Raw genomic sequence first — 23586 nt, forward strand, 5'->3', positions numbered from 1 at the left:
ATTGTAAATTCTTTATTCATTTAGAGGCTAATCGACAAGAGATTGAAAACAAATATATTACATCTGACACAGATGAAGAGGAAAATGATTTACCATTGAGAAAAAGAAAAATTCAAATACGTAAAAGACCAATTCAAAATAGAAGTAATATTTTTAAAAAAGCTTTGGATGATACAAAAAGTTCAGTGTCATCTGAAACAAAATTGCTCAAGAATTCTATGACCAAACATACGAATGATACAGAACCTAATAAACAATCATTAGAAGGATTAGATCATACAGAAAAACACGCGAGTCCAATTAAAAACAATAGCAGTACAAGTAGCATTGATAAAAGTCGTAATTCTAACAAATTCTTAAAACATAAGCAAAATATTTTTAGAAAAAAATTAAAAAAGAAGAATAGTTATAATGCATTTGATACTTTACTCAAAGATAATGATAATGATGATGATGATGATGATTCAGATAATAAATCAGAAAAAATTGAAACACCCATGTCAAATTCGTCTGCTAAATTAATGGACAATAAAAACATGTCGACAAAAACTGTTGTGGACAAATCAAAAGAAGAATCAAAAGAGAAATCAAAATTGTCTTCTTCTGGACCAACTGTTTTTATAAAATCCATGAGAAATTCAGAAATTGTAAATTATGACGATAATAATTTAATTCCACAAAATCGTACCAATTCTAGCTTTAGTTTTTTGAGTAGCAGTGATGAAAGTTCCAAATTAGATATCATAACAGATCCTTCATATAAAAGTTTATCAAAAAATGTTTCTACAAATGAAAAGAAATCTTCTATAATGGAAAAAAATGCAGATTCAACAATGCGTACTTCTACAAAAATTCGTGATTCTGTCACAAAAGAAACAATTGAAAATCAGGAAAGTGGAATTAGAAACGAAAAGTCGTTAGAAAATGAAAGACACGTGACTATTACTGCTCCGAATAAAAGTAAAATGGAGAATAGTATAAAAATAACGATAAATAATTCGAATTTAATAAAAACAATCAATGCGTCGCAACGTGAAAGTATGCACGAAAAAAATTCTAGTATATCCAGAATTATTAATAAAAGTACTAAGTTTGAAACAATAACAACCAATATGGCGTCCAAAAATTTGACAGATGTATCTGATTCTACATCCGACGAAATCGATAATATTGAAAAAGAAAAAACTGCATCCAGTGTATCATCTGATTCAAAAAATAATGCAATGAATGTTAATGAAAAAAGTGATATTATTTCAAAAAATCAAATGCATACAATTAACAGTAATAATAATTCAGTGCACCCAATCAATGCAATAGAATATACGAGTAAAAATGAAACATTAAAAAGAAAAATATCTACATTACAGAATAGTCAGAATATTTCTAACAATAATGAAGAAAATATATTACAAATAAATAATAAAACATTGGTAAAGGATTTAGATATGAATGCGGTTAGTTTAAAACAAACATCTTCAAGAATAATGGATGCCGATGATGTTAACAATGAACAAAATGGAGACAACATAAATTCTTCTAATCGTAAAATATCTAATGCAATTAATATCAATCACCAGAAAAAGATTAATGAATACTTTGCTACAACGACTTCCAAATTAGATTCTCCGATTAATGCAAGACTAAGTAAACCACTTGAAATGTTGAGTAATACTAAGGAAAATAAAGAAGTCAAGAAAAAAGTGAATAAAAAATCAAAGACAACTATTGGTAAACTAATTAATGCACATTTTACCACAGTAAGAAAAGATTCGTCATTAGAAAAGAAACAATTAATAGAAAAAATAAAAGAATATCGAGATATGGGTACAAAAAAATCAGAAACAAAGAAAATTGATAAAGCTTATATTGTTAATGGAAAAGTTTATAAAAGACCAAAACTACCACGTCCAAAATCATGGGCTACCAATCGTCTTTATAAATTCCTTTGGAAAAAAATGCAACCAAAATATAAATTATTAACAAGAGTGCAATCTGAAAAATTTGTTAAAGAATTATCCGATGTTGTATCGATTATTATTAAAACAAAAAAGTACAGTGACTACAAAACTCTGTTAAATAATTTAATGGAAAACATGGCTACCGTGGGAATTATTACTACAGCTAATGATTTTTATGATTTTTGTTATGATTATCTTCCTTATGATTTTCGTGTTAAAGTAGTACCTATGATATTACCTGGTAATGTTAGAAATATACCATTTAATCCAACAACTTTGAATGAACCAATACTTAAGAATTAAAATAATTTATGATTATGCATAGAGTTATAAAAATAAAAAATATTAATAATACAATAGCATTAATATAAGATATAATGTATTATTCTTAAGTTTATATTTGTAATGTTGTTTTCCTATATTATATAATAATTTTTCTAATTTTTTATAAGTTTGTATTTCAATCATTTTTTATATAATAAAATATCCATTGTAAAATATTAGTACTAACCTACTTTATTATCTTATCATCTATACCAAAGATTTGTTTACAAACACATACACACACGTGATTAATGCATTCAGCATAAAAACTACACTACCCGACTACGATAAAACAGAAATAAACCTTCAAATATTATTTGTTGACAGTATTGTACTGTTATCATGTTTTCGTACCCACTAACGCCCTCTGGTTTTAAGGTTAGTAACATAGATGAATGTGGTTATACAAAATGTGGACTTGTGATCTTTTACATACTTCTGTATTTTTTGATTATATAAACCTGATTTCGTATTATTCTTCGACTTCCTAAATTGTTATTAAAATAAACAAATATTATTTCGTCAAGCATGATAATGTAATATTAAATAACAGATGTCAGCACCTGTCTATGTATGCAGTTCGCCACGTTGGAAGAGTTAACGGCTGATAGCAATCTGCTTGACATAACTAAAACTATTTTATATCAATCTTAGAATACTTTTCTTCACTCGATTATATTAAGGTAAGAAATAGTAAATCATATTATTATTAAATAAATAAATATTATTGTGCAAAATGATTGTATATTGAAATGTATGACAGAACTGAATGTAATAGGTCGGTGAACTTTTACATAAAGAAAAACTTAAATAAAATTTAAATGAGATCATTTTAATGTTTACAAAATAATATTATAAATAAAAACAATAAATTAAATCTAAAATCACATGCATTTATTTGTCCATAACTATTGTTGACAGTTTCAATTAACGAGAGAAAAAGGAAAAGTAAAATTAAAATTTAAATGTATGACGCATCTTATTATGTTGATCATTTTTAATAAGCTTTCAATTATATTTCTATTGATAATAAAAAAAATAAACAATTATTTAAAATTCATTATAAATATCTTATACTATAATCAATTAATTGTATCAATCAAAATACTGAAGAATTTAATATAAAACATTAGTTATTATAATTAAATTTTGATAAGTTTATTAATGACATATTATATATATATAATCATTTACCTGTTATATGTGTATTATTTTATAATTGTATATATTATTATTATTTTTGTTACAAGACATCAAAGATGAAGGTTAAGGAGTTATTAAAAACTGTCAATGTGGCATGGTCACCACCAGCTCAATATCCAATTTTATTAGCTGCTGGAACTGCAGCTCAACAGCTGGATGCCAGTTTTAATACTTCTGCTAGTCTTGATTTATATTCAATTAATTTACAACAACCAGGATATGAAATGGAATTGAAAGCCAGTGTGGCCAGTGAACACAGGTTTTTATTATTTTTTTCTTTTTTCTTTTTTGTATCTTACTTTTAATATTAAAAATTATTTAACAAAAAAATTGATATATTTTCAAACAGATATCATAAAATAATTTGGGGAGCATACGGTAATAATCCAGCAGGTATAATTGTTGGTGGTTGTGATTATGGTGTAATACAAATCTATTCTGCATCTAAAATGTTAAACAATGAAAACAATTGTTTAATAAGTAGTCCTGATAGACATACAGGACCAGTAAGGGCAATGGATTTTAATCCCTTTCAAGCAAATTTATTAGCAACTGGTGCAACTGAAAGCCAAATTTATATATGGGATGTCGTAAATGTTAACACTCCGATGAAGCCTGGATCTGAAAGTCAACCATTAGAAGATGTTCAATATATTGCATGGAATAAACAAGGTTTTTATTATATAATATATAATTCAGAATATATATAAATGAAAATAATACAAATTCATAATAACAAATGTATTTGTTATACTTTTTAGTACAACATATTCTTGCCTCAACATTTTTACAACGCTGTGTTATATGGGATTTAAGAAAAAATGAACCAATAATCAAACTAACAGATGCCAATTCAAAGGTAGAATATTTTGTATCTTTTATAGAAACAAATACTGATTGAAAAACAATATTCACAGAATAATTATAATTTCATGCATGAAGGTACGATGGAAAGTAGTTCAATGGCATCCTAATGTTGCGACACAATTATGCTTAGCATCAGAAGATGATCAAGCACCTGTTATTGAATTATGGGATTTAAGATTTGCCACATCACCTTTGAAAACATTACAAAATCATCAACGAGGTGTTCTTTCAATAGCATGGAATCCTCATGATCCAGATCTTCTTTTAAGTTGTGCAAAAGATAACAGAATTTTATGTTGGAATCCAAATTCAAATGAACCGGTATACAAAACTTATTTTTTTTTTTTTTTTTTTAAGAAGATTATGTATCTTAATTTTAATTAATAATAACAAATTATTTATATAAATTCAGAATGGAGAAGTAATATGTGAATTAACGCAAACAAATCAATGGAACTTTGATGTCTCATGGTGTCCACGTCATCCAGGTTTAATTGTTGGAACTAGTTTCGATGGTCATGCAGCTGTCTATTCTTTACTTGGTGGAAGACAAGAAGTATCTAATGAAACATCGAACAAAATTGTTGATTCATTTCCAGGAATGGATCCTTTTACACAACCCCATCCTACAGCTCAAACAGAATCAATTGCAGTTTTGACAAAAGCACCAAAATGGTTGAAGAGACCTTTTGGAGCATCATTTGGTGTAAGAATATAATATTGAAACGATAAATTGTTTCTTCCATTGAAATTATAATCATTTTTGATTGATTTTTAGTTTGGTGGTAAATTAATCATTTTTGAAAATGAAACACCAGATCCAAATTTACCTATGAATTCAAACAGAAAAGTATTAATATCACAAGTAATTACACAACCAGATCTCATTCAAAGATCAAATGAATTAGAAGATACTCTAAAGAGTGAACAATATGCCGATTATTGTAAAGGAAAAATCGATAATGCAACAGATGAACATACTAAAAAAATTTGGAGTTGTGTTAAAGCATATTTTAACAATAATGTCACAAAAGACATATTGGATTTATTGGGATATAATATAGAAGCAATGAATAACAATTTAAATCAATATATACCTCAGGATGAAATAAATACACTTGCAGGAGGTATTGCTAATCTTAACAATGTAAGCTTTAATTACAATTACTCCTATAAAATATTATCTATAGTAAATAATAGCAATTTAATTTATTTTTATTATAATGTAATAGATAACAAATGGTAACATTGATGGAGGTGCAGTATTTGATGCTATTGTTCAAGAACAACATAAAAAATCTACTACAGCTTCTGCAATGTCTGCAAATAATAATTTCAAAATAAATATTTCTGATGGTAATTTTATAACAAATCTTGATATTTACATAATACATATTTTACGTAATAATTAAATTAATCTATAATATATATTTTATTTATTATAGATGATGATGGACTTATTGCACAAGCAATTCTTTTGGGAAATATTGAAGCTGCTGTATCTTTATGTTTTAAAAGTAAAAGATATGCAGATGCAGTTATTCTTTCCATGACCGGAGGACCCGAATTATTAGCAAAAACTCAATATAGGTATTTCTCAGAACATTCTGGTGCACTTAATTCAATTATAAATTCATTAGTTAGTGAAAATTGGACTGACATTGTTAAAAATGTTGATATCAACTGCTGGAAAGAAGTACTGATAGGTATATTTACACATGGTCAAGAACGATCAATGTTGTGTGACATGTTGGGAGATCGTTTAGCATCTAGCGAAAATCCTGATTTAAAAAAACAAGCTCAGATATGTTATATCTGTTCTGGTAATTTGAATAAATTAATAGAAGCATCTGGAGCTGAAGTTCAAGAAATTGTGGAATTGATAATGATTATGCAAAAAGCTTTAGAATTTCAAGGTATTAGAAGAACTGATGTTGACGGTAAAATTGCTAATGTTCTAACTCAATATGCTGAAATGCTAGCAGCAGAAGGAAATCTTGAATCTGCTCTGAGTTATCTTGATAATAGCAAGGAACAAAATACCAAGGATTTAAAAAATAGGCTTTGTAGAGCTTTAGGTTATATTGAAGAGTCCAAAAGAATCATAGAGAAAGCACCAATAAAACAAAGTTATAACGAACAAACTCATAGACCTTTACAAAATCAGAATTTTCAAAATACATATAATCCATTATCACAAACTACATCAGCAATTGGTGGATCTTCTAATTACAATTGGAATGCGACTCCTATTAAACAATCATTTGGAACAACAACAGCTCCGTATAATATTCAATCAACACAATCTTTTGTAACACCTTCTGCTCATACTCAAACACAATCGGCGCATTACGATCAATATCCAACAGGACGCCCATATGGACAACAAAGCAGTTTACAGTCCCCTCCTCCGCCCCCTCCTACATCTGGATCAAATACTACTAGTAATTCAAGACCGTCTAGTGTTGGACCTCAATCAAGATCCAAATATCTTATAGATCCATCTGTAAAATCTACGCCATCGTATGGTCAAAGTACTTTTCAACAACCGTTTACTCAACAACCACAATCATTTTCTTCTCAACAACAAACTGGATCTATACCAGGATACAATGTACAGTATCCATATCAGACACAAGCACCTGTTCCTGGCAACACATATCCAGGTCAATCACATAATTTCATGAACATACCATCAAAAGAAACAGAATCTTTTAAACCACCGTTATCATCTAGTATGATGTCTATGTCTCAAAATTCTTCTCAAGTAGACCCATATAATCAATACAATCCGGAACCGATTTCCCAAATGTCAGCATACAGCAATGAAAGTAGTTATAATTCAATGTCACAATCATCTGGATGGAATGACCCACCAATGGCCAAAAGTTCTAGAGCACAGGTAATTTATTATATATTAATCTATTATTTTCTATGAAACAATGTAATCAGTATAATAAGGAGTAATTATATCATGTACTCGAAGTCGAATGCATGGCTATTAGAATAAATACTGATTAAGACATATATATATATATATCTATGTATATATTTAAATGATATAGCCAATATTGGCACTACACAACAAAAGTGAAATGTTTGCGGAACATGCTGGTACACGGAAATGGAAAGCAAAACATTTGAAGAATATAAATGTAAAGGTAGTTTTGTTAATTTTCAACGTTTAGAGTGCCATCCCCTCTTTGCTATTTTTATTTATTTCTTATGTGCCTTTCAATTATGTATATATCTTTTCAAAACTATTATTATATGGATATATAATGACATTAATTATCCTAGATTAACAATAGTATTTGTGTGAATATTAAGATAACTAATATGTAACATAAAAATTCATATTTAGCTGCTATAAACCGCTTTTTATACAAAGACTAGTATTATATACTTTATGGTTAAAACAAATATTATGACAATATTAACAAATATTATGACAATATTTGTTAAAATAATCAAATTATAGTATAGATGATTAAATATTTATATAATACATTATATGATTATAATAACTTCATCATTTTTTCAGGCAAAATATGAATTTCAAAGTCCAATACTACATCCTTTAAGAAATACAATTCCACAACCTGAGCCTAATGTAAGTATACAAACATTATCATATTTATTATTCTTATAGTAATTATAATATCTTATAAATGATTACAGATATTACCACAAGATAATTATTACAATGAGTCTCAGACACCTTATAATCCACAACAATATGTTCATAACATTCCAAGTGCTGGTACTCAATATAATAAACCTGTTGATATTGCACAACCTGTAACAGTAGCAAAAGCTATGGAACCTGAGAAAGCAAAACCACCAATACCTGAGGAACATATGCATTTGAAAACGGTATTCGATGAACTAAAAATGCGATGCTTTGAAAGCGCTAAAAATCCGGTAAATATTAATTAATTTAAATTCGAAATTATTGTATCATGTATTATTTCATATTACATATTAACATATAATATGTCTTTTGCATTTGTATTTCAGCAAATTAAAAGAAAGATAGAAGATGTATCTAAAAAATTGGAAATACTTTATGATTGTCTCAGAGAAAATAGAGTACGTAAATTATCATACTTTTTTCCCCATGCATATATAAATTTCTTTGATATTTAACAATTTGTTAAATTACTTTTTAGTTATCACAAAATACCATTCAAGGATTACATCAAATATCAGAGATGGTACAAAGTGGAAATTACTCTAGTGGTCTAAGTTTGCACACGCAACTAGTATCAGGTCCAGATTTTAGTCAGATATCTTCTTTCATGCCTGGTATCAAAGTATTACTTCAAAGTGCCCTTCAGTTAGGAATTTACATTAGATAAAATATGATATACTGAAAATATACGGTAGACATCCTCGTTATAAAGGTTTATATTTTATCATCTTTCATGAAAAAAAAAAACATACTTTATTCTACATCGAAAAAAGTATATGTCTTTTTAATTTCTTTATTACATCATTTACAGTTAATAACATTAATATAATTTATGGAGTTTATATTTTTCACTCTTCTGCAACTGTACCTAAATTTCGACACAATCTTGTAGCCTTTCTTTTTTTTCGTATTGTAATATATTAATGAGTAGTTACAAGACCATAAGGAAAGCTATATTGATATTTTATAACTGTTTTTTATATAAATTATTTGCTTCATTGGTTTTAATTTAAAAGAAATGTATATAAGCAATATTTAAGTTGATTTTGAATAATGAAGGTAAAAAGCTTATTTTTGTATACAAAATATTCTTCTGGTATGTTTCTTACTTTAAATTGAAAGAAATGAGAAGAATAATAATTAATGTAATATTAATGTTTACATTTACGTTAATTGTTTAAAATTTGTGTCCTAATAAATAAAATTATGTAAGAAAATGATAATGTTTATATACAAGTGGAAATATTTAAAATATAAATATGATTTACTCGTTAATACACATATATGGACTTTTATTTGAGCTGTATTTTGTAATCATTTTGTTATATAAATTGACAGAAAACGTGGGAAGCCAAGAAATTAAATAATACATTATATATATGAAAATATGTAAATCTGTACATGCTTTATATAGTCCCGTAAAATAATTTATAAAAATCTAACATTCACTTATTTACAGATACTTATGATAAAAAAAAAAATAACTGTAGATGTGTATACGTTACTTATTTCAGAAATGAATCCAAATGAAATAATAGTTTACTGTATAATTAAACTATGTAAAATTGCGCTCTTTTCATTGACAATAAACTTTTGCAATAATTCGTCTAATGGATCAACACCGTCTCGAGCTGCTTGGCGTCTCATAGCTTGTTTCACTTCTTCACGGACTCCTTTGTCAGCACCACGTGTTGTAATACGTCGACCTATATAAAAATAAATATTGTATACTATTGCAATATTAATTTAATAAAATAGACATACTTTGTAATACTCCTGAACCAGTAGCGATATCTAAAGATACACCACCACCATGTTCTGTCCATAAGTACGTTAATTCCTCTAAAATATCTACGCATATAATATATGGTTGAAATAATGGATATACAAAAGATCCACGATTAATAATTCTTTCAGTAATTATAGATAATGTGCTGGCTTCTTGGGGCCAATCAATTTGCATTAAAACTAATGCATGTCCAATAGCCAAATCTCCTACAGTTCCAGGTATAGCAAAATTCTCCTAAAATGTATACATTATAAACATTTAAAAGCCAAATGAAATAACTATAATCTTTAAGTTTAAAATCGTTATGAAATAATCTAATGATATTGGTGAATTATACGGTAGGTACCTTTAAAGCTAAAAGAAGTAACCTGCAACAATATTGTAAAACAGGATAACGTGCGAGGGATAGATAATGCAAATGTCTCGTAGATGGAACGGTTAAATTATGAGATACTTTTCCACATACTGAAGGTAAAGAGCTTGCCACTAAAACAATATATTCTAACATACCCTATAAAAAAATGTTTCAATGAAATTTTTATCCCATTTTTATATAACATTATATATAACACAACATACCTTATAATCTTTTAAAAAAAAGCAACTACTAGCAAATCGTAGATGAGTAGACAATGAGGAACCTTCTTGAGTTAATCTAGTTAACACTTCATGATGCAAGCCTTTATACATAGCTAAATCAGTTGCAAATGGGTTTAACCATGCATCCAATCGTGCTTGTTGATTAAGTTTATCTATCTCTATTTGTAAATAATCACTACTGTGTAATAGATCCCACAGTTTAACAGCAAAACCAAGACCATTGCCACTGTAATCTCCATCACTAGTTATAACAATTCCTGAGTTATCTTCCCTTTTTCGCTTTTTTAATTTTGGCTCTAAATATAAAAAAGAATGTTTCTTACTTGTCTATAATATTTTTTTGCTGTAACTCTATAATTTATAAAATTAAAATGTTATACCAGTAATAGAAGACATTAACTCTCCAAAAGCTTCTACTAAACAATTCATAGTTTCTCCATTATTGATAAGCATTGCATGTTCATTCAGTATTCTCAGTAATACTACAATTGCACACATTAATAATTGTCGTACAACAACTTCTTCACATAAATTAGCTGCATGTACAGCTGCATACTGCTGTAGTTTCTCGCTATATGTTTCCCGATTCCAAGGCATGGAAAATAAATTGCTTAATTCCCATCCTAACTTTTTTCCAATTAACTCGACTACATGAAAAAGTCTATCCCATGGATATTGAATTTGTATATCTTGCGGATGCTGTATATATGCTAAATAAAATTCCACAGCTTTACAAAGTAATCTTAATCCAAGACGAGGGTTTAGGTCAACAGGAGCAGCTCCAAGTAATGGTAATGCATCACAAGCTAATAATCGTCTAAAACCATTTACAGCACGACCCGGATGACTATGTTTTTCTGCAGTAAGTAAAGTCTCCACCAAACGTGGCTACAAATTATAAATTATATTTTAAATAAATGTGTACATCTTTGTAATAATGTATACAGAGTGATAACAAGAAAAGAGTTCAATATTTGAAAGGCTTATTAGTACTCATCGAAACGACTAAAGAAAATCAATCTTTTCAATGTAAATTAACAAATATTGAAACACTTCTTTTTTTATCACCCTGTATAGAAAAATTCTATTTCAAATTACTAACTCCATGTGTTGGTGTAGTGTGAGGAAATTTACGTATTAAAAGAAGTAACAATTTACAATGCTCCATAGTATCTTCACTATGATCAGCTGTCATAACTAATAAACGATGCTGTAAATCTTGAGGGATATGTTGAAACATTTGACATAAAAATTCTGTCTCTGGATCACATTGTTCAGAACGTAAACATGTAGTAACTATTTCAATTTCTTTCCAAATATCTCGATCATCTGGAAAATTCTGAAATCTGCTCTTACGCATAAAAAAAATAAAAAAAAAATTTAAAAAAAACAAAAACAAAAAGTGTAAGTTTAATTTTCATCAAAGTTTATAAATTAATTGTAAATAATAATTAGTATCTCACGTACATTTCACTAAAACATTTTGCTGCTTCCTTGACGTTTTTAGATAGCTTTTCTATTCGGTATGCTTCAAACTGAATAATATAATAATTTGTATTTATTATAAATTGTCTTTATGATTTTTACAACATAAATGATCTTTATATTAAAAGAAGTGTTTAAAAAAAAAATGATAATAAATACCTGAACTTTCGCACTATGTGGAAATAATGATTTAGCGGTGATCAGCCAGGACTTTGCTGCATAAATATCACTTGATAATGCTTCTTTAGCACGCATTATTAAATAATCCTCTTTCGATAATTGATTTTCTCCACCGGAAGATTTTTCCAACATCGTGAAGCAAGGTATTCTCGTTTTCTTAAAAGTAAATGTATATATCTGTTTATGATATTTAATCTCTAATAAGTGATCGTACGAAGTACATCAAATCGTAAAGAAATTTAAAAATTAAAGGTTATGTTTTCATTACTCGCACGTGAATCAGTTTCAAAATTGATAAAATGTCTTTAGTAAGCCTAAGTTGTTCGCTAATATCAGAAACATTTTCTAATTGCATTTACATGATGCTAGATAAAAAAAACTTAAAAATTATATGCAGTTGTCTACTAAGTGAACTTGTAGATCGACGTCGTTCTAATCTATTAAACGCTAGGTGGCACTATACTGGGCTTGGAGTACTATATATATATATATAATTATATGAACTTTTTTATGTATTTGGTGCACTAAGCCATCCCTGAAGTTATTTGTACATATTTTAAAATAATCTATGTATATAATTCTATATACCTATCAAATTTGTTAATTTACTTTTTGTTATGTATTCATAATAAATATAACAAATACGTAATGTCATTAATATTAAAGGATTCTTACGTTCCTCTTATATTTGAAAGATTAATATTATTTACATCGTATATTTTATATTGTTTTAAATAAAAAATTTATTACAATACAAGTGAAAAATAATAATTATTAATACATTAAGACATTATAAGTTCTTATAACGAATCTATACACAACTATTGATAATATAACTCTAAATTCATGCCATCGTGTATTTCATCTGAAGCATTTGATTAAGGAAAGCATTGATAGAATAATTATTGCTAATAACAAAACTCTAATGACTTATTTGCCAAATCGATTAGTTCCATAAAATAAAAAGTAGATAAAATTGATGAAGTTATATACATCATTTCATTTATTATTCAATGGTCATTTAAATCAAATGTTTTGATAATAAATTAAAAAATGTTTCTACAAGTGGAGTTAATCGTTTTGGCTTATGAACTGCTCACACATAAAGATGACTTAAAATATTGAAGGATACAGTCCTGTAATTTAATATGATCTTTGAAGATGGTATACCATTTCTTTAATACAATTTTTTCCCAATGTGTTCCAGTTTGAGCTGCTATCAATTTCTTCAAATCACCGATAGTATCATCTGGATTACATTTCACTCTAACCTTTTTTCCTAATCGATCATTGCAAGTTATTTCTAACATTTTTTTTTATAATTTTGGTTTTAATTTTTCCTCAAGTCTACAAAATTCAATTATTAATTCGATAAAATTACTTAAAAATCTATTTCATATCTATTAGTGATATTTTTGTGTTGTCACCTTACATATTTTTATTCCTAAGCTTATTCTTGTTTTATATAAATATAATAATAAATTAATAATATTAATCTTATGGAATTGTAATATGTATATATAGAATACATAGTACTATTATTATACTTACAAAATTAATCGTATGTATATTTTGCTATTGTATATATATATTGTGCATGTAGATATATAATTTGATATATGATAATATATTATATTCTAATTTTATTATAATTATTATTATGCATATATTTATATATAGATATGTTTTATTTAAATTGCATCATAATAAAATCTTGATAAAATATTCAATCCAAATAAACAATTTTTGTCAAAAATATATTTCTTTTTGACATAGATTGCAGTCGAATGATACTACTTAACCTCACAATTTTTGCATCACTACGTTAATCAGAAGATGAACATAAAACATACATTTGTATATAAATACATTATATTCTAAGCACGTTAAAACATACATATATATTTTTCCGTATTTGTTTTGTACGATAAAAAATATTATACATCTATATGTGCATTTTTTTTCGCATAAAAAATATTAAATCGACATTCGCAAGCGTCACTTACCCTTTAACGCGGTATATTAGAAATCTATAATATGTAACGGGAGTTATTGGTTGAATGTATAACTATATTGTATTAATAGCTATCTCTTTGGTTACATTTATAGTTATTTATTATTTATAGTAATAATTTCTCAGTATGTAAATAATGGCTAACTAAATCTTTGAAATCTGTAATGGATTCTGATCATACGTACATTTTTCGACCACGTATGCCGGAAATGACGTTAACTCAATCTCCACATCATTGAGAGGAGTCCGAGTATCGTGTACAGTCGTTTGTAGTCGTGTTAAAGTACAGAGATCGGCGTGCTCGTCTTTACCCTATCTCAGTCTTTCTCTCTTTGTATTTTATATTTCTGTCCTTCTCTTTCTTATTTCTCTTCGTGCTACTTGTGTGCGCACACGTGTGTATGTATGTGCATGGACACTTTTTTACTTTTTGAATAAAACACGATGGTGATCCCGCAGGAGGTTCTTTCAAAAGCCGAAGAAATAGCAGATCAGGTAAAACTATCAATATTATTACTTTCTCATTTTGTTATTATTTATTTTTCATTAATTATGTATAAAACATAATGCATATTAGATTTCGAAAAAAGCCGTACGAGCAACCACAAGTATATAAGTATCTCCTGTCAACGTCATCGTATCCAACATAACATGTTTGCTCACATATTTTCATATATATTTTTATATATACGTTTTATTTATGACTAAAAAGATCATCAAACATTGTTTTCCAATGCAATGTTTTACTTCAAATCATAGACAAGTTGTAATGTTTAAAGGTTATGAGTACATTCAATGTTGTATGTCTAAATTTTAATAAATTATTAATTTATGCTTTTATTTATATTTTATACTTGTTTAATAATTCATTAGTATAAATTTTACATAATTACAATATTAGAAAATATCTATTAATAATAATTTCAATTAAATTACATTTAACTTGATAATATAAAAATGTACAATGCAATTGTAAGAGAACAAAATTATGCATATCATCATATATTATATTGCTATTGATATGTAATCTATATTTGTTTATATAAGATTTTTTTTATTTGCTTTATGTACTAGACTTTATTTGATTTTATTTGATCTTATACAAAAAGAAAATGTTTTATTTTTATGGATATAAATAATTATATTTAATTAATATTTCATTAATAACTTATTTTTATAAATTATGTTACCATAATGAAAGATTAAGGTTATATTAATTTATAATTTTTATAATAAATATATATTGAATATTGTTGAGCTATTACAATTGATTTAAAATTTGTTATATTTTTAAATGGAATGATAATTTTATTATTTTTTTGTTTGTTATGACAGGTTATACGTAGTGGGAAGCATATATTACCAACTCTTGCACGATTGTGTCTTATATCTACATTTTTGGAAGATGGACTTCGAATGTGGTTTCAATGGAACGAACAAAAAGAATATATGGATATGTCTTGGGGTTGTGGAAAATTCTTAGCTCATGTATTCGTCTTTGTTAATTTAATTGGACAACTCGGAGGATGTGTTATGGTCATTGCAAGATGGAAAGTCAACATAGCTTGTGGAGTTCTATTTTTCATATTGGTTTTACAGACATTTGCCTATAGTATTTTATTTGATATGCAATTCCTGTTCAGGAATTTAGCACTCATAGGTGCATTACTTCTGGTTTTGGCTGAATCCAGAATTGAAGGAAGATCATTGTTTGCTGGAGTTCCTTCACTTGGTGATAATAAACCTAAAAATTTATTACAACTTGCTGGAAGAATTCTTTTAGCATTTATGTTTATAACTTTAATTCGCTTTGAAGTATCATTCCTTCAAATTTTACAAGATATTGTGGGAAGTATTTTAATGTTATTGGTGACTGTTGGATATAAAACTAAACTTAGTGCTTTGCTTTTGGTACTTGTACTTTCTGCATTGAATGTTTATCACAATGCATGGTGGACTATTCCAGACCATAAACCATTACGAGATTTTCTTAAATATGACTTTTTCCAGGTAAAGTCTTATTTCATTATATTTATATTTATTTTTAAAATATTTACATTTCTCTAAACAATATATATATATATATTTAATTACAGACATTATCAGTAATTGGTGGCCTTTTAATGCTGGTATCTTTGGGTCCTGGAGGTGTATCAATGGATGAGCACAAGAAAGAGTGGTAGACATTTAATAAACTACCATCAAATACACCATTACATTATCACACATGTAAAGCCAAACTTTCACCCATTCCTACTTCATCGTACGTTCGATCGATTTTTAAATGGGATTATCGCATGCTGAATGAACAGCTCCAAAAAAAAAAAAAGGTGTAATATAAACTATTCAGTTAAAATAGACAAAATTGTCAGAACAAATTTCAAAATCAACAACGCATAAAAACATATGAATATAATAACAGATATATGAAGACAGAGTGAATTTTAAAAGATGATATTATGTCCATAAAGCAGAGTCTGAAAATTAAAAAGAAAAAAATAAAACACAAAGTGGCATGCAAAAGACTAATTTATATAACAAAAAAAAAAAAAAATACAAAGTAATAGCATTGTATATATGACACTGCGTTTATTATAAAAAATATATTTTTTCTGTGTGTTTTTAATCTTTTTTTTCTCTCAGTCATTAAAACTATGGCACATACAAGTGTATATGATTATAATATCAATATATTCTTCCATGAAATTGCAAAGCAATATATTAATTTTAAGTCTGTAAAACAATTAATTGAATTTATTGTTACCCTATTTTTTGAGAATTTATTACAACAGTTTTATGTTATTGTAAATAAAATATTCAATTGTATATTTTTCTTATTAACTTTTATTATTTTATACAATTTGAAATATGTACTTATAAATATAATTGAAGAATCGGGTTAACAGACATTATTATTGCTAATAATATATTAGCTTTAAAATAAACCAATCTTAAAATAACTCGTTTAAATTTATCTGTCTAAAGGGGTAAGAAAGTCTAGAGTTGCAGACATTAAGAGTTTTAACTCGAAGAAAGTCATCTGCCTAATTTAACGTTTCAAAACTATAATCTTTTATTGTAAAATGAGGATTAAAAGATCATGTTATAATCAAGATTCTATAAATGCTGGAACAACGATTTTAACGTCTAAACCATTTGCACATATTTTAAAAAGTTTATTTCGAAACGAAAGGTGTGATCACTGTTTGGAAAGGTAAGATTTAAAGAGCTAATAAAACTATTTATTTATATCTTGTCTTCTAAATAGTACGTTGATTATTTTGTGAATATTTGTAATGTATTATTGTTAACTGATAAATTTAATTACATTATTATTATTATTATTATTATTATTATTTCGTAATAATATTCAAGATATGACATAACATTTCATATGTGACAAATAACGTCATAATAATTTGTTATTAAATAAAAACTTTTATAATTCAGTGATACAAAACTATAAGGTTATGTATACGTAGTAAATTCCGGCATTTCAGTTTTTCCTCTTGTGTATTAGAAAAGCTAGTATTAGAAAACAAACGTTTTAGATATAATTATTATAATCATTTTGTAAATAAAACGTGCTAAATGTTTCATACAATGAAAGAAAATGAAAATATTCTGAAAAAAGGTACTTCAATTTTAACTAGCAAACCTTTTTCTTTTGCTCTAAGTTCGAAACAAAGAACTAATCGATGTGATAATTGTTTGAAAAGGTACATAATTTTTTACAAAGGAATTAGGTTTTAATATTTCTTTCTAATATTGTCACATAATAATAATATAAAATAAATATTAATATAAAATATTTAGGTTATGATATATATATACAAAGTATAATTATTATTATTATTTTGTTTTCAGTGGAAAACTTTTCAAATGTTCTGTTTGTCAGTACGTGTATTATTGCAATCGTAATTGTCAAAAGGAAGCTTGGTCAATACATAAGATAGAATGTCCAAATTTGAAAAAAATATCACCCAAAATTATACCAGATGCTGCAAGACTTATGGCTCGCATAATTATAAAACTTCATCAAGGTGGAGGAGAAGAAATGGGATATTATACTGAAAAAAAATATAGAAAATTTAAAGATCTTATGTCTCGTAAGTAATCTTTATATTTAAGCAAACAAATATTTAATACAATAATTCATAAATTTTGATTTATCTTTTGCATAGATTACACCGATATTAAGAATGATGCCAAACGAATGGAACATTTTATTTCGTTATGTGCAGTTCTATTTGCATTTCTTGAAAACATACCATTACCAAATTCTGCAGAGTTAATGGGTATTTATGGTAGAATATGTATTAATTCATTTGATATATTAGATTTAGATATGAATAGTATTGGAGTTGGCATTTATCTGGCACCATCTGTGATTGATCACAGTTGCAAACCTAATGCAATTGCTGTATTCGAAGGAACTACTATTATTATAAGAACACTTGAAGATCTTCCATGTTTAAATTGGTCACAGGTATAATAATCATTTTTTCAAAGTAACATTATATATTTAACTGTCTCTATTGTCATTAAATTTTAATAATTATATACTGTATACCCTAATATAGTTTTTTATGTTCAGATAAGGATATCATATATCGACATTCTCAATTCAACTAAAGATAGACGTGAAGAATTAAAGAAGTCATACTATTTTTTGTGTGATTGCCAAAGATGCATTCAGCCAGAACCAATGGCAACAGCTGCTGCTTGTCCAAATACGTCTTGTACATATCCAAATTCTTCCGATGCTACAGAATGTCAAAAATGTCATGAGAAATTTCCACCAAATTTTAAAGAAACATTTGATGAAGTTACGGAATTCTCTGCCCATCATTTACAAAATATGAAAAATATGGCTTGTATCCTTTTGAATGAATCATAATGTACAGAAATTTATTCTATATAATGCAGGCTATAATTCCTTATCTAATAATAGATCTTGATGTGAGTAAAATATGCCTAAAAAAGCAGGAAGGTGTCCTACATGCATTTAATATCCAATATGTACGTACTTTAGAAGCAGCATTCGAGGCATCTGTACGTTTATTATCATGGGAAGATGCAGAGTATTATGGACAAAGACTTCTACCAGGATATTTGTCAGTATTTTATCAATAAATGAATATTTAACATTTATTTTGATATAATTATAAAATTATTTTTTACATTACAGATTATATTATGAAGAAAGATATCCTTTAACGGGTTTATTATACCTTCAGTTAGGAAGAATTCAATTACATCTGAATAAAGCAAAGCAAGCTTATGATTCATTAAGAAAAGCACAGTCTTTATTGACAATAACACACGGAGAAAAAAGTACTTTAACAACAGAAAATTTGAAACCTTATTTATACAGATCTATAGATATTATTAAAAACTTATAGATATAATGATTAATTACTTAATAAAGTATTTACTAATAATAATCTGTTAATTTTTTTAAAAATAATAAACTACTTTATATGAACAAATAACAAAGTAGTATATAATCTAGGTAAAGGTTAATTTATATAATTTATTAGAAAATTAGATTATATAATTATATTCTCTTTAGTAAAATGAAAATAGGATATGCAAATAATTTTTCTATTCACTGTAGGTTTAATTTGTATTTTACCGCTCGTATGGCTCTCATAAACTGTGCTCTTATTGGTCGATTGATAACTGCATGATTGGCCAACATAACTCAAAATGGTGGTGCTGGGCATATGATTGGTCAATCAGAGGCTAGTGCGCTCTCTATTGGTAGCATATTATATCCAGCATATAAGTGTATAACCATTACAGAAAGAACATAGTAGTATGCATCAACAATCTTTAGCCTTTGATTTATGTTGTTTATGGTAGGAAAGAGAAACAGTTTATGATAGCTTGACAGCTGCTTGAATTTTTCTCTGTGAAAAGAAATAATATATATATTTTATTGTTTATTTTGTTCTATTTATAATATGTGGTAAGTTTATAAATGAGATTCATGGTGATAAGGTTTATACAAAAATATCTTGTGTTATTTGTGAAAATAATCATTAAAAACTTTATTAAATGTTTCTTTATATATAATTTAATATTTATTTGGATTAAATTTAACATATTTCATTTAGTTATTATATTTAAATAATATTTTTCTACAGATATTCATTATACAGTTGGTCAATTTACAAGACCATAGTGTTTGACGAATACATAATCAAAATAGGAGAAAATGTTTTCTGCCTTTAAAAGATTAGCTGGGAAGTCTGATGGAGTTGGCAATGCATCAGCTAGACCAGCTCATCAATCTATGCCAACAACGTTACAAAGAAAATTTGCTAAAGGAGTACAATATAATAGTAAAATTATAAATTTCTTCCTTTTTTCTTGTTTTAAATTTTCATGGTTTGATATAATAATATATTTATTATTTTTTTTTTTTTAGTGAAGATCATCATAAAAGGTGATAGAAATGTAGGAAAAACATGTTTATTTCATAGACTGCAAGGCCAAAAATTTGTTGAAGAATATATACCTACTGAAGAAATACAAGTTGCTAGTATTCAGTGGAATTATAAGGCTACAGATGATGTAGTAAAAGTTGAAGTATGGGATGTTGTAGATCGTGGGAGACGAAGAAGAAAAATGGAAGGTTTAAAAATGGATAATTCTACTACTGAAACAATTATTGAAGAACCTGCTTTAGATGCAGAATTCCTTGATGTTTATAAAGGGACCAATGGTGTTATTATTATGATGGATATAACCAAAACTTGGACATTTGATTATGTTCAACGTGAACTTCCAAAAATTCCTAGCCATATACCTATTATAGTTTTAGGCAATCATTGCGATATGTCTCATCATAGAACAGTTACAACAGATCATATAACATACTTTATTGATTCATTGCAAAGACAGTCTGCAGTAAGTAAATAATTTATTTATATATATATATATTTATTAACATTATTGATATTTTGTTGTTTGTTTTTATAGATAAGATATGCAGAATCATCAATGAGAAATGGTTTTGGATTAAAACTTTTACATAAGTTTTTCAATCTTCCTTTTCTTCAATTACAAAGGGAAACTTTATTGAAACAGCTTGAGACTAATGAAGAAGAAACTCATTTGACGGTACAAGAACTTGATCTTTTTCAAGACAGTGATGATGCAGATTATAATAAATTTTTAGACAATCTTGTGAACAGAAGAAGAGCTCTTGCTGATTCAGTGTCTGCAAGTATTCTAGTCCCCAATGTTACTTCATCTTTGAGTAATCATCGTGTCCCACCTTCTAATGGTATTGTAACTTCAAGTACCGAAGTACGACGATCAATATCAATGCCTGGTCCAATCGGTGGTGGGATTCCTATACCTGTAAAAAATTTAGAATTAAAATCTCCACCGAAAAAGGAAAATTTAGTAAAAGATATCTCAGATAGTTCTATTGTATCAGTTAAAAATACACAATCCATATCAAATTTATCTAGTGCACAAAGTACTTCTAAACTAGATAATTATAAAGTAAATGAAACTGTACATGATAATTCAGAACGTAAAGATTGTACAGGAAAACCACAATCATTAATGTCTAAAATCTTTGGAAATAAAAAAGAAGGAGAAACAGAGAGGCTGTCCAGCACTAATGCTCTTAATTTGAACAAACCATTAACCAGTGTTGAAGACTTTGTACCAGATGATGGACCTTTAGACAGATCCTTTTTAGAAGACAATAATCAGGTATCTCCTCAAAAAATACAACACGAAGAATTAAATTCAGAAAGGTAAATGTGTGTTCTTTAAACATATACATATTCTTTTGTTTTAATATTTGTATATTTATAATTTTTTTTGTTGTTATTTTCAATAGTGATGTAGAAACTGCAAATCCTCTAGTAGCAGAATATGAAGATGATTTGTCATCTGCCGACGAAGTGGCATCTCCCATACAACCAAAATTAGCAGAAAATCCATTAAATAAACAAAAACTAAAACGCGAATCAATAATAAGTAATACAGAACTGAATTCTGAAGCACAAAGACAAATTAATAAACGTGATTCTATTTCATCTATAGAACAAGAAATTCACATTTCAAATAACATTAGAATTAATGAACAACCTGATATATATCCTGATGCATTTGATAGTTGGTTGCAATGTGATTCTAAATGGCGACAAAGTCCAGAAGGTGGTGAAGATGTAACTTGTAATAGTACAAGGAAAGATAAATTGGAATTAAGTGATAAAAGTTTAGATGTTAGTGTAACAAGTTCAAATGTTCATTTAGAATTACTTGACAATATTAGTATGCAACATATAAGTTCTAATGGTAGCAGTCCTATAATGAAAGAAAAGAAAAAACACAAGGAAAAGGTAATAACTATTATATAAGTTATTTTGTTTATATAATTTAATTATATAAACTGTGATTGTGTGATATTGTAGGTAGATGAGAAGGAGAAAAGAAGGAAAAAGAAATCTAAAGATAAAGAAAAAGATAAAGAGAAGAATGATAAAAGTGAAAAAAAGAAAAAACGTTCTCTTCATAGATCAAGAGATGAAAATAGACGACGTGATGAATTGGAAGAATTTTTAAATGGTCCTCCTATGAGAATTGGAGTAGATATTGCATATGAAGCGATATAGTACTAACAATGCACACACATATATATATATATGTATATACTTTTATATACATATATATGTATTTTTATTTGTATCATAATAATCTAATATGTTTTTGTGCATGGATACAAATTACCTTGATGTAAAATATGATACATCAATTGGCAAAAAAAGGAAGAAATCTATAAATGTCAGGAAATGTTTAAATAATAATTAAATTCATGTATATTAAATTAAAAAAGCAGATAAAAAAAATCATCGTTAAGATTGTAAATAGTACTGACTCAGTCATTAATAACTAGTTATTTTTAAAGTTCAAGAAATAATTCACGTAACATATTTTCTTTTTAATCATTTTTATTTTAATAATATAATACATTGATATATTAGATAAGTAAAAATAACAAATTAATTATATTAATATTTTATTCTCCTTTATCAAAGAAAAAAAGTGTTACAATTTTATTAATAACTTATATATATATATATATTTTAAATTATGTTGTTATTTACTACTTTTTATATTTAAAATTTTTTTTATAATTATCATTCAATTAAAACTGCAAAAGAAAAGTGTCTGTGATTTTTGCGTGTCAAAATTATGTTTTATTTTAAAAAGTTGAAAATATACAATAAAATATTTTAATATTTGGTAAAGAATTTGTTTGCTGAACGATTTTACTTCCATTATGTGTATATATATATATATATATGATTAAACATATGTAATATATCTATATATTTAGAAAAAAAAAACAAATTATAAACGTTACAATTTATTAATAAATGTAATAGAATTTAATGCAAATGAAGATTTTTAATGTTCATCTTTTCATTTGATTTTTGTA

At 26.8% G+C, this 23586-nt stretch overlaps 7 protein-coding genes across 19 annotated transcripts in view; 5 read left to right on the forward strand and 2 right to left on the reverse strand.

Moving 5' to 3' along the window:
- The window catches only part of LOC107066463 (uncharacterized), a 41247-nt gene extending 38789 nt beyond the window's left edge, over nt 1-2458 (forward strand). For all 5 annotated transcript variants that reach the window (XM_089179741.1, XM_089179750.1, XM_089179733.1 and 2 more), the window contains one exon: nt 25-2458. In XM_089179741.1, coding sequence (XP_089035867.1) covers nt 25-2261 — 2237 coding nt within the window. In that variant the 3' untranslated portion in view covers nt 2262-2458. The remainder of the gene's footprint in view (nt 1-24) is intronic.
- Nucleotides 2459-2800: 342 nt separating this feature from the next.
- On the forward strand, nt 2801-9434 carry Sec31 (COPII coat complex component secretory 31). Of its 3 annotated transcripts, XM_015320989.2 has the most exons (14): nt 2801-2965; nt 3533-3744; nt 3835-4157; nt 4247-4344; nt 4428-4673; nt 4765-5058; nt 5131-5499; nt 5585-5708; nt 5798-7254; nt 7418-7513; nt 7897-7965; nt 8034-8276; nt 8373-8444; nt 8525-9434. In XM_015320989.2, the coding sequence occupies exons 2-14, from the start codon at nt 3542-3544 to the stop codon at nt 8711-8713; spliced, it is 3783 nt and encodes a 1260-aa protein (XP_015176475.1). In that variant the 5' UTR covers nt 2801-2965; nt 3533-3541; the 3' UTR covers nt 8714-9434. The 3 variants fall into 3 exon arrangements, with proteins under 3 accessions (XP_015176475.1, XP_015176477.1, XP_089026690.1); XM_015320991.2 differs by lacking the exon at nt 7418-7513 and having other exon boundaries at nt 2809-2965; XM_089170564.1 differs by lacking the exons at nt 2801-2965; nt 3533-3744 and having other exon boundaries at nt 4017-4157; nt 4403-4673.
- IntS10 (integrator complex subunit 10) lies at nt 9322-14435 on the reverse strand. 2 transcript variants are annotated; one of them, XM_015320994.2, is made up of 9 exons: nt 14300-14435; nt 12080-12256; nt 11903-11970; nt 11538-11781; nt 10816-11323; nt 10415-10731; nt 10182-10346; nt 9811-10069; nt 9322-9752 (listed from the first exon to the last, which is right to left on the reverse strand). In XM_015320994.2, exons 2-9 carry the CDS (start codon nt 12230-12232, stop codon nt 9586-9588), a joined length of 1881 nt encoding a protein of 626 aa, XP_015176480.1. In that variant the 5' UTR covers nt 12233-12256; nt 14300-14435; the 3' UTR covers nt 9322-9585. The 2 variants fall into 2 exon arrangements, with proteins under 2 accessions (XP_015176480.1, XP_015176479.1); XM_015320993.2 differs by lacking the exon at nt 14300-14435 and adding an exon at nt 12369-12562.
- Nucleotides 12747-14441, reverse strand: ubl (Ubiquitin-like protein 5). Of its 5 annotated transcripts, none has more exons than XM_089170612.1 (3): nt 14300-14441; nt 13233-13447; nt 12747-12965 (listed from the first exon to the last, which is right to left on the reverse strand). In XM_089170612.1, exons 2-3 carry the CDS (start codon nt 13408-13410, stop codon nt 12922-12924), a joined length of 222 nt encoding a protein of 73 aa, XP_089026738.1. In that variant the 5' UTR covers nt 13411-13447; nt 14300-14441; the 3' UTR covers nt 12747-12921. The 5 variants fall into 5 exon arrangements, with proteins under 5 accessions (XP_089026738.1, XP_015176486.1, XP_089026727.1 ...); XM_015321000.2 differs by lacking the exon at nt 14300-14441 and adding an exon at nt 14107-14293; XM_089170601.1 differs by lacking the exon at nt 14300-14441 and adding an exon at nt 13652-14100.
- A 28-nt stretch (nt 14442-14469) lies between these two features.
- On the forward strand, nt 14470-16740 carry Surf4 (Surfeit locus protein 4). Its single transcript, XM_015320998.2, has 3 exons — nt 14470-14609; nt 15450-16124; nt 16211-16740. Exons 1-3 carry the CDS (start codon nt 14559-14561, stop codon nt 16295-16297), a joined length of 813 nt encoding a protein of 270 aa, XP_015176484.1. The 5' UTR covers nt 14470-14558; the 3' UTR covers nt 16298-16740.
- Nucleotides 16741-16999: 259 nt separating this feature from the next.
- On the forward strand, nt 17000-19562 carry Smyd3 (SET and MYND domain containing, class 3). 2 transcript variants are annotated; one of them, XM_015320996.2, is made up of 6 exons: nt 17000-17328; nt 17982-18223; nt 18299-18603; nt 18712-18991; nt 19069-19231; nt 19306-19562. In XM_015320996.2, the coding sequence occupies exons 1-6, from the start codon at nt 17198-17200 to the stop codon at nt 19517-19519; spliced, it is 1335 nt and encodes a 444-aa protein (XP_015176482.1). In that variant the 5' UTR covers nt 17000-17197; the 3' UTR covers nt 19520-19562. The 2 variants fall into 2 exon arrangements, with proteins under 2 accessions (XP_015176482.1, XP_015176483.1); XM_015320997.2 differs by lacking the exon at nt 17000-17328 and adding an exon at nt 17415-17833.
- A 367-nt stretch (nt 19563-19929) lies between these two features.
- Nucleotides 19930-22993, forward strand: LOC107066407 (rab-like protein 6). The gene is made up of 6 exons (XM_015321001.2): nt 19930-20088; nt 20267-20464; nt 20551-21032; nt 21105-21895; nt 21982-22486; nt 22559-22993. The coding sequence occupies exons 2-6, from the start codon at nt 20338-20340 to the stop codon at nt 22757-22759; spliced, it is 2106 nt and encodes a 701-aa protein (XP_015176487.1). The 5' UTR covers nt 19930-20088; nt 20267-20337; the 3' UTR covers nt 22760-22993.
- The last annotated feature ends 593 nt before the right edge of the window (nt 22994-23586 follow it).

Source organism: Polistes dominula, unplaced genomic scaffold (assembly GCF_049000335.1).
Source record: "Polistes dominula isolate Pdom_NZ unplaced genomic scaffold, Pdom_raw_medaka contig_29, whole genome shotgun sequence".
In the NCBI taxonomy this organism is placed as follows: Eukaryota; Metazoa; Arthropoda; class Insecta; order Hymenoptera; family Vespidae; genus Polistes; species Polistes dominula.